The following is an 11,436-nucleotide window of genomic DNA, read 5'->3' as shown; positions in this document are numbered from 1 at the left end:
CTCTCTCTCTCTCTCTCTCTCTCTCTCTCTCTCTCTCTGTCTGTCTGTCTTTCTTCACCGATCGCTGTTCAATCGTTCCAGACGGGGTCGTGCTGATTGACCCGGACTACGTGAAGGATCGTAAGGTCTTCGGCCACGTTCTGGCCGTGTTCAAATATGGACGGGAGGACCTGGACGTTCTCGGGCTGTCGTTCAGCAAGGATTTGTACCTCGCCGCCGATCAGATTTACCCGGTGGTGCCTGGCTCCCAGCAAAGGGAACTGACACGGTTACAGGAGAGACTGATCAGGAAACTGGGCAACAACGCGTACCCGTTCTACTTCGAGCTGCCGCCCCATTGTCCCGCGTCGGTGACGCTACAGCCCGCCCCCGGGGATACCGGGAAACCGTGCGGCGTCGACTACGAATTCAAAGCGTTCGTAGGCGAGACACAGGACGAGAAACCGCATAAACGGTACGAGAACACCGATTATCGCCCTTAATCTTTCAGGATGACCACACACGTCGTCTGCGACTAACCCCCGTCCTCTGATTTCTCGAACGATTTAACGATTTTCGATGCGTACTGTATGGGCTTCTTTGAACGAGACGAAGTTCGAATATGGAACGCGCGAATGTTTCTGAAAGATTTATCTCGTGTTAGAGAATTGTATGTATACATATACAGAGGGTGTCTCGTTCTTTACACGTAATTCAAATGGTATTAAGTGGTCGGTATCCTGTATGCGTTGAAAAAATATGACCTTCAAATGACCTGTAGTTATTTGGAGAAAAACATCGATGAGCTTGAAAACTTCGAGAGAAGAAACAACATTTGTAACAAACAACGCCATCGGAACGAGACCACCATGTATAGTAATTTATGTATACAGTGACCGTGTCGTTCGATAGAAAGCCAAGATGGTCGCAGCAGAGTGTATCCATCTATTCGCCAATATGGTTTTCTTTTTCACGTGATCCTGAATCGCGGTGTCGTTTCAGGGATCTGGTCAGGCTGGCGATACGAAAGATTATGTACGCGCCCTCGAAACAAGGGGAACAGCCGTCCGTCGAGGTTAGCAAAGAATTTGTGATGTCGCCGAACAAGTTGTACCTGGAGGCGTCCCTCGACAAGGAGTTATACCATCACGGCGAGAACATCGCCGTGAACGTGCACATAGCGAACAATAGCAACCGGACTGTTAAAAAGATCAAAGTGTCCGTGAGACAGTTCGCGGATATCTGTCTGTTCTCCACTGCCCAGTACAAGTGCACGGTCGCCGAGGCGGAGAGCGAGTGAGTATCATTCAAGTCATCATTCTTTTCAGACACACTTGACGCGCGCGCGAGCGCGATCGACACACGCGAAATATATGTATATGGTCATTGCAAGACGTTCGACAGCAAACGAATTCGCTACACTGGTATGTTAAGGATGACTTGTGAAAACGCGGGCGGTGTTTGCATTGTTGTGTGTTCCTCTTTCTTGAGTCTGATTTCTTTAACGTCTCGTTTCTGCGCCGACTCGTTTGCTGCCAAACGCTCTCGTAAAAGACCGTACAGCTCTCGGATCTTCTCTAACGAAAAAAAAAAAAAAAACGTATTCGGGCCTTCGTGACGAAAGATTCGATTTCCCACCATCAGGCGCGGTCATATCGGAGACGGAACAACATCCTCCCCTGTTTGTCACGTTTGAGAAAGAAACGTGGCTTGTTGTGTGCTTGATCACGGTTAACCCAATTCATTCGATGGAGAATTTTTGTCGTCGCGCTTCGAGAACACTGCGACGCTCTATCGAGCGACGAGGTTGATAGAAAGCTTGTTCGGGGTCGTTTCGCCACCCTAGTCGAAATTGCTCAGATATCCTTGGACGGATGTTTTGTAGATCTTCCGGGTCGGTGGAAATTTACGAGTCAATAGATCCATCCTCAACCGTAACCAGGCACCCGGCGCCCACCTTCGAGATCTATCGACGCGGGAAAACGTAAATCGCCAAAGGCGGTGTAATAAATTTTCCAGTCTCGGCGTCGCGCTCGGTATCGCCACCCCTTTCGTGGTTAATAGTTTTCGTATTCGACGTACGCATCTTTGGTCACCTGCGTCTCGTGAAAGAAGCGACTAGTATATATTAACGCTGAGTGTACAATGAATAGAACGCGATAAATACCGAGAAGGATATTGTGACATGACGAAAACGGAAAATAAGATGATTGCACTGGCAGTATAGGGGTATCGCCAGGATTCACCCTGAGCAAGGTCTTTTCTCTAAGGCCGACGCTTGCCGACAACAAAGACAAGCGAGGTCTAGCTCTAGACGGTCAGCTTAAACACGAGGACACCAATCTAGCATCTAGCACAATGTGAGTGCTCCAAAACCCATTGGCCCAACGTGGCTAGCCTCTTTTTCTTTTGGCGAACACGGAAAACCGAAGACTGGAAACGGGCCAAATGATTCGCCCTGGGTACGGAAATGATCGCCGTGCCCGAAACAGGCGATGTTTTATATAGTTTATATAAAGTAAGTCGCGAGATTTCGATTGTTTTATCGATCTTTCTATCCGATTTTATTGACAGAGTTCACGAAACTCTGTAAGACAAACCATGTGCAATTACACGCGCTGTGTTTTTTCATGCGAGAAAACTATTTCATTATATTTTTACGACAGTGGGGGAGGTTCTTGACACGCGCTCGATGGAAGCCCGTTTGCAGTCTTCGTACGGCGAGACACATTGCCGAGAGGAAGTGCGATATTGTATGGGAACACCGTTCCGCAAATTGGGAATGCCAGTGTTTTTTCTTGATGGTGTTTTTGCTGGGGACGTTTTATGGATATGAAGTTCCATCGGTGGTGGTCTCTCTACCTTCTATTTTTTCCCCTGTATAAAGGTCATGTCCATGTTCTGGTCCATCCACTCCCCGAAACCCCTCTTTATTTTTCTATTATCTCCAAACGTCTGTGTCTTTCCACGATTGATATGCTGATCGATAAACCGCCGCCCTCGATTCGTCCATCCGTTTCTTCCACTGTATCTCCCGTCCCTTCTCCCCTCCAACCCTCATTCCCCCCGTATTATCCGTAGTCTCTGTATCGCAGTGTGACGCACAAGCTGAAGTTTCGTGTATACACGCAGAGGGACACGCGCGTATGTGTGGGTGTATTTACCGATCGTCACTGTCGGTGTCCGCCGCGGTAGCTTATCATCGCTCTGTCCCGGTACGGAACTCGGAAGACGAGATGCGATCGAGATTCAGAGATCACATCTGTGCGTCTATTGGGGTTGCAATCGCAGTTACATACGCTCCGAGGCGTAATAATTCGTCGGGCAACGCGTGTTCAAAGCAGAAAATTCGAGACTAGTTTCCACGTAGACAGCCTGTGGCCGCAGGCTGGTGACCAAATTTAAATTTCAAATGCAATTATCGTGGATCGCGCGCGGGACGGAAACGGTGTGTAGCCGATCGAGAATTTTGCGGGTGGACAGTGTATAGAGCGAGCCAGACATAGCACGCGGTGACGGAAACTTGAAAAGTGAACAACCCTTTGACGCCAGAGCCGTGTGTTACAAAGAAAACGGAAAGGTGACGATGGTCATAGTGAGTCGTGAGAAAGACCGTGAAAAGCAATTTGAGTCTGTGTGTGTGTGTGTGTGTGTGTGTGTGTGTGTGTGTGTGTGTGTGTGTGTGTGTGTGTGTGTGTCGGTGGCGGGCCGGTGATCGGGTGAGCTGGGGGATAAAAACCGGAATTCCGAGATCCTGATGTATTAGGCCCCCTGTGTGTGGCACCACGGTTTACCTTCAACACACCCTTGTGCCTACATGTTTGCCAGGGAGGGGTGCCCGGTGGGGCCAGGTTTCACGCTGAGCAAAGTGTTCTCTCTGACACCGCTTCTCGCCAACAACAAAAATAAGTGGGGCCTAGCCCTTGACGGCCAGCTCAAACACGAGGACACCAATCTGGCGTCCAGCACCCTGTAAGGAAAAACAAAACCGTCCGCTTGTCGATGGAAGTCAAACAATATGTATATATATATACATACATACACACACACGCGTCTGGATATACATATACATATATATATTGACACCCCTGTCGATCGAACCTTTGGGTACACGGTATCTACTCTATCACACTCCCGAAGATACATTTCGAATCCCTTTCGACAGACGATATAGAACCATGTAAATAAATACACATTCAGTTCAGGTTTCCTGCGAAATCTTTTATACGATTTAAACCAAAATTACCTAATCTGTAAGAATCGATTACACTTGGAACATACACACACATACACTCCTCTTGTATGTTTCTTCCTGTTGCGTTCGATCGTTGGTGTATACACACGCTGGATACTTTGAGATAAACTATTTAATTAAAGCGTCCGTACGCGTGCGCAAGCGTGTCCAGGGTTGCTCCAGTTTAATTCACTCCGGAAATCGGATGTGATCGAGATAGTCGTTGACGCCAAACGCTGTACCCGAAACTTCGACCGGCACTGTTGTGTACGTGCCTCTGTTTCTATTTCTCTCTTCCTGCTCTCTATCTCTCCCTCTATCTCTTTCTATCTCTTTTTCTATTTAGACGAGCGTTACGCGGGCTGATATCGCGTGGAATCATGATTTCTCGTTCCGCCGAAGCTGCGTGTGCCCGAAAATTGCGATCACGAGTGTGTGTGTGTGTGTGTGTGCGTGTGTGCGTGTGTGTGTGTGTGCCAAGGGACCTGTAGCCTGTAGCTCGCCAAGGCTAACACACCCACACACACCGATATTATCATCGATCCGCTTTTTGACGCCTGCTTGTTGCCGGAACACATGGTACACACGTTGGTTCCTGTTATTTATTTAGACGAGACTTGAAACTCGCTGAATACGAACAGAGTTAAACGGGCGCGCGGCCCGCCGTTGCTTTTCGAACCTCTTAATGTTAAAAGCCCGTGTGAAAAGACTCTGTACGATCGAATCTTTAGAATCCTAGAGACATAAACGGTAGCTTCGACGCTGTCACTTTGCAGGCTTCCCTTTGAATCTCGGCCCTCTCCCTGAAACGATTACCTCGAGGCTCAAGCTTTCCCACTTGTCCACGAACCGTGTCTGTTACTTCGTAAACCAACTTCACGTTCGTGGATTAGCTCTCTATCGGTGTCTCGGAGAAGACAACCGACGGTAATCAGATCCTGACAGCGCTGACAGATAACAGACACGATTTGAACACTGAAGAAAGTGTGTAATACGTATTACGGTCGAATCGGAATCTCGACAGCAGTAGTCTCGATTATCTATATTCTAGGAGGTAAAGGGGGAATCAAACTTTTTTCGATCACACGCACGCTTCCACGTAACGTAAATCTTACGTAAATAAGCCCCGCCGAGACCCCGATTTTATCATGGCCAAACGAAAGAAACTGTCCGCGACCCGCGACGCGTTCGTGAACTGGGCGAAGCCTTGGAAATCGCTCCCGAAAACACGATTGTTTCACAGACGGTGTGCATATACAATCTCGATCGAAAATAGCGAGGATCTGCTCGCTCGCTTTCCGCCTGGTTCTTCCGCCTGCGGAGAGGGCTATATTCAGATCAGAAACGAACAATTGCCTTCGTTTTTTCTTTCTCCTTTCGATTTACCGGGTTGATTCGATCACGTTGTGCACTCTCTTGTCTTCGTTCCGAATGCTCCGCCCGCCTCGCCCAGTCCTGGTTCTTCCTTCCAAGGCACTCGTAGAATTATGGTACAGCGTTGATTCGAACGATTCCACAAAAACGGAGTGGAAAATTAACGCGGGTAGCCAGCGAAACGACAACGTATGTAAAATTACATTCAATTTTTTTCCCAGATCGTTGAAGCGTGAATTTCGCTTTCGTTTTCACGATGAAAAATTGCGAATCACTTCTTCGTTCGTTTTGCTAAATCAACGATCAAGGTTTGTTTCACCTGGACTCATGGGTATATACAAGTCTGCGACATTTGCTTTCGAACATGTTCAACACCGTGAATGGGTTTTCGTGCCACTCGAAAAACGGGGGACACAATCGAACGAACCGCGGAATCGCGAGGGCAAAAACAAAAAAAATCATCGACGTGAGACACAAGTACGGATTCTTGTTTCTGATGAAGCAATAAAGATACAGAGAACAATTACGTGAATATAATCGTGGTGCCAATTTTCGCGATAACGACACGACCATAATTCTGCGCGTTGTACGACAGGCAAGAGAAGTGGTAAAGACCCACCCGGCCGCTATTCTATCGTGGCGTCGTGCTTTTCTGTAACCTACGTACACGTTCTTGTTTTCAAAATCGTTTCCTTTTCTTGAGAGATGGCTGAGACGTAGTAGCGGACCTGGCACGTTTAGTAGGAGACGTTGTTACAGAACGAATAATTTAGGCATAGAAACGTTGGCTGCTTCATAGAAAACACTAGTTGCCGTACTCTTTGATATCTGATCTCACGATTTCTCTTTCTACACTACGCTCTGAGGATGATGTGTGCTCGTCTCGTGTTGGTTCACCGACCACCTTAGATTCGTGGAATATTTTTCTTTTACTTCTTTTTTTGTTCGTTTCCGACCGGTAGAGAGAGTTTTGCGTTAACGGAATCAGTTCTGCTTCGTCCACACTGCTGAGAAAAAAACCCTTGAACGCTGTTAATCCGTGGAGAGATATGACGAGAAACAAACGAGATATACGGACGTTTGATGAGCAAAGGCGAGAGGGGATTGTCAATTTTGAATGGCTCGTGAAATATTTTCAGTTTGAATTCCCACGTTAGCTTTAAGTTCGATTCGACGAACATTTTTGTACATTTTTTTTCTTCTTTCTTTCGGGAGTTTCTTTGCATTTCGTTTATTACCGAGTATATTCGATGCTCCCCCATATACGCCTGAACTCGTCATTCGAGGGAACATCAAATCGTCCAAATTCCAAAGCGTGTGAGCTTGGACAGAATCGATATCCTACCCCTCCGCTTCTTCTTCTTCTTCTACGCCGCTTTTGTAATATACGTGTATGTGTATTTATTGCGTCGCAAAACTGCATGATTCCGTCTGTGTGTGTGTGTGTGTGTGTGTGTGTGTGTGTGTGTGTGTGCGTGTGCGTGTGCGTGAGTGCGTGTGCTGTGCTCTGTGGTACGCTTCGAAATCTTCCTCCGCAATCTTAGATACTATATGTACACACGAAACGCTTCTCTCCCACTCGCCCCCTCTGGACTGCTATCTGTAATCTTACACTCTGCCTAACGTGTGTCTATAATAAACATCCAGTTCAGTTTCTCTGTTCCTTTGATGTCTTTTTTACTTACTACGATATGTGTGTGTTTTCTTGGCGCAAAATTAAATCGCTCAACCAGTAACAATGTGCATGCCCCGGGCTTGGAAAGATAGATGTTAAGGAGGAGGTGTCGGACGACACGTTGATAATCGGACTGTTTCGTGTAGCGTGGTGGATCCATCGCAACGCGAGAATCTTGGAATTATCGTCCAGTACAAAGTGAAAGTGAAACTCTGCCTTGGGGCGCTCGGAGGGTGAGTTTGAAACATCGCAATTTAACTTTATACACGTGCAACAGGAGTTGGTGTACTAATTTTATCGCGTTTTTGGCGGCCTTGCAGCGAATTGGTGGCAGAGCTGCCGTTCATCCTGATGCACCCGAAACCGGAAGAAGAGGAAGCGGCGCCGTCTACGGCGCGTCCAAGCCCGACGCAGAAAGCGGACAGCGGCGAAATACCGCTCGACACGAACCTCATCCAGCTGGATACGTACGTGATCAATATTCGTGTAGCGTAGATGGAATCCTATTCCCGTCAGTCATGAACAGAGTTCGATCGTTTCGACGTGAATGACGTCTGTACATCTGACAATGCGTCTCTTGTCCGGACGATCTGAACACACAAACACACAGTATCGGTATTAGATACACGGAAAATATTTCTCTTGAACGGAAGCATGATTGTTGCGCTCGTGGCTTATTCTGTATTAAATTCCTGTCCGTTCTGTATGATTTCAGAGAGGCGGACGGCGACGACGATATAATCTTCGAGGACTTCGCTCGTCTGAGGTTGAAGGGCGAGACGGAGGCCTGACCAAGTCGTGCCGACACCATTGCTCTGTACGAAACAGCGATACGTCCAATGTTCCAGAACGCTGCGTCGCCGATGAAGCTGATTTTATAAAATGTTGTGTTCCGATCGCGTCCTTCCGCGAGAGAAACGGTGTCAACTGAATGTGATACCATTCGCGGACTAGATAGTGTTTAGGAAGATGATCGAGAATCGATCGGGATTCACTTTGTCGCGATATGTTTATTCGAGATCGGACGGCGGGAGGGGGATCAAATGTCTTTGCTCCCAGCCATACACGAAATTACGAAACCCTTGTTATTTTCTATTTGTCGCATCTATCCGACACACCGAACGGTATACCCTCGGAATGGTACTAATCGTTGCACAAAACGGTCCCGTAATAAGACCGAAGAACACTGCCCGTCGTGACGGGAGAATACTTACGCTTTGACGCATTTTTTTTTTCGTGACGAGTAACGAGGCATCAAAGACTGAACACACCGTTGAGGGAGGAGTATACAAAAGAAGAAAGAAAGAAAGAAATACCTTTGCCAATGACGTATTTATTCTAGTTCTATCGATTGCGAACAGGGCGAGAAAGCACGGGTTCATCTCTTTCGATGGGACAGACTGTTTCCATTCGGGACTCACGTCGATCACTATTTTGGGGCAGGCGGGACAGTCTCGGAACGGGACTATAAACCGACAGACGTTTCTGTCACTTTAGTTACATGGCCAGTATACACATATTATACATATATAATGTAATGCAGTCAATGTTACACGTTGATTCGCGCAAAATTAATCCTATCAATCGTATAAACTTCTCCCGGGTGTCCAGGCCGACACACACACACACACACACGCACACGCGCGCGCGCGCTCGCGCTCGCGTGGACACTTGTTCGCTGATTACTCGAAGAATAGAAAACGGCCGTCTACGTAGGGCCAATCATCGTGAACTATTATTTATTTGTTTTCCTAGAATTATCATAGTTTATTCCGTTGTAGACCCTTTGATCATCCTCCGGATAAAGGTACACGGCTGTACGTTCCTTATTGTTTTCTTTTTCCAGTCCTGAGGAATTAAAGTCACCGCAGTTAATTTTCCGATAGTTGTATCATCAGGGGCGAAGAAATCCTTGAATGAAGCAAATTGAAATTAAAGATAACGAATTTCTTGTAGTCGGTACAGCCAGGGGTTTCTCGACACGGTAATGTTTTCCGGCGAGTCGTGGTCGCGAGAAATTAGAATTAGATTGTAAATGCCTGAAAGATATCGAATGAATATTCTCATTGAAAATCGTCGTTCAAATGAAATCATTGTAACTTTCCGATCTTTCCACCGGTGAAGAGTCCATGAAACAGTGAGACCAGCCATTGCTGAGAGTTTCGAACACAGACGCAAGAACCATCTCCGCGAATAATTATTATTTTTATTCGACGTTTTACGCGCTCGGTACGTTATTGTTTTGTTTTCTATTAAAACGAAACTATCGAATTACACACGCGTCGAATTTCATTTGCAACATCACAACAAATTCAACGAATCCTACTTAAATATTATAATATATGAATGTATACATACATTATACCTGTATAGACGTATGTGAACTTCTTGAGTCGCATGCTTAACGACAAATTAAGCAGCGTTGGTTATAAAACAAGGAGGTTTAGGTAAACAAAAACAAATAATTCCAGCGGTTTTAGCTTTTACACGTTTATACAGAGATCGAGAAAGCATTGGCTTTTTGCTAATCATACGATTTTCTATTCCTTTTTTATGTGTCGCACATTTTGTACCGAACGGAATATTATATAGTGCCATCCTTATTACTTGGATTACCATTTGGATGTTCATTTTTTCAGAGGGGACTTCGAGTGACCGTGCGGACCGATAATCGCGAATCCAGTTCGTTACGATTTCATAAGTTAAACCCGCATCGCCGATTCTCCAGCGAAGCACCATTGGTTTTTTCCTGAATCGTTCCGAATTTCTGTTTCGTAGAGTGATTCTCTAGTCGGGAGATGGCGTGAAATAAAGATAATCGAGCAATTCCAAGCGCGATCGAGAGAAAAAACGGGATCATTCCAGGTGTACGTGGTTAATGTAATATGTCTTTAGGGACATGAAACATGGTACATTAAAGTCGTCTATAAGTGGCAGATAGAACCTAGTGACTCGACGATATTCTGTTGTTTGCATAATTTGAACACCGGACAATTCATATTCTCCTTAGACGTCAAGCAAGTCCGACGATGTCTAGATCTCCTCCCTGGTCAAGGAGATCTGAAAGCTATCGAAGGTTCTAAGTTGACGTGACAGAAAGTCCGTGGAAATGTTTACTCATATACCTCCTCGAGTTACAGAGGCAAAAAATTGATCATCGAGTTGTTCGATCATGCGCGCTGAAATTCGATACAGCAACGCTGGATCATTCGAGATGCCGATCCAATGAGGACCACTGGTCTGCAACTTAGAAACACTCTCTGTGTTGTATTAGCACGAAACAAGCGTTAAGGCGTCCGCTGTCAATTAATTGTAACCGTATCGAAAAACTTATCGACGATTCTGAGACGCTGGTGGCGACAGCGAGCGCGTTAATTAAAGTAATCCCCGCGTCGTGTCCACGAGTGTAACTTACAAGTTAACGTAATTGTACATCCCCGAGAAGGAAACGACTTGGTGGCTCAAAACTGAAGAGACCTAGTCAACAAGTTGTTACTTTTAAAGAGACACCACCACCACCACCCCCAACTCTAAACACGAAGAAATGTTTCTCTGAATCCACTCGGGAGCTTCGTGGCGCTCGAGAGTGTGCCACGTATTCTGTCGCGATAACGAACGAAAAGTCCATTTTAACAGACCAAACAACGGAACTTCTTGATAGGATTGTCGTTCTCTTCAATTCTGAAGCACACACGGCGATAGATAGATCAGTCGGAAACAATATCGATCGTGTCCTACTCGGCGTTTTAACCGTGCGCGCATGTACATACAAGGAGGCAGGGAAGAATAGTATTTTTTATCGATTTAGCATTTACAGAGTGTATCTAGAAGACAGATTACCGATCATACCAAAGCCAGTATCTCTCACTTCGATTGTTTCGCAAGCGGAGAAGTTTCTGGGAGATTTGGGAGTAACAGACGTACGCGCACGCGGCAACGAACATAGTCTTCGGAGTAACCATTGGAACCACAGATCCCAGAATTCACAGTAAATGTCCAGTTAGCGTTTAAAATTGTCCTTGAAAGTCAACGTCGTGTCCGTAGGTTTGGAGTCATCGGAAGGATATTGCGTCGCGTGTATGTGGAACTTTCGATTGTTACCTGATCGTTACCTATCTGCATGTTTCTCCATTGAGACAATAGGTGGAGCGACTGTGCAGTCTTAACGAAAGCA

At 46.2% G+C, this 11,436-nt stretch overlaps 1 protein-coding gene across 1 annotated transcript in view; it reads left to right on the top strand.

The window, feature by feature from the left end:
* LOC107191602 (beta-arrestin-2) overlaps positions 1–9,572 on the top strand; it is a 29,639-nt gene extending 20,067 nt beyond the window's left edge. Inside the window, exons 3-8 of the mRNA XM_015580670.1 lie at positions 82–454; positions 982–1,275; positions 2,202–2,339; positions 7,409–7,495; positions 7,583–7,729; positions 7,978–9,572. Coding sequence (XP_015436156.1) covers positions 82–454; positions 982–1,275; positions 2,202–2,339; positions 7,409–7,495; positions 7,583–7,729; positions 7,978–8,053 — 1,115 coding nt within the window. The 3' untranslated portion in view covers positions 8,054–9,572. The remainder of the gene's footprint in view (positions 1–81; positions 455–981; positions 1,276–2,201; positions 2,340–7,408; positions 7,496–7,582; positions 7,730–7,977) is intronic.
* The last annotated feature ends 1,864 nt before the right edge of the window (positions 9,573–11,436 follow it).

The sequence above is a fragment of the Dufourea novaeangliae genome, unplaced genomic scaffold (assembly GCF_001272555.1).
Source record: "Dufourea novaeangliae isolate 0120121106 unplaced genomic scaffold, ASM127255v1 scaffold228, whole genome shotgun sequence".
Lineage (NCBI taxonomy): Eukaryota > Metazoa > Arthropoda > Insecta > Hymenoptera > Halictidae > Dufourea > Dufourea novaeangliae.
The sequence above is the reverse complement of the archived record's forward strand: the minus strand, read 5'-3'. Positions and strand labels throughout refer to the sequence as shown.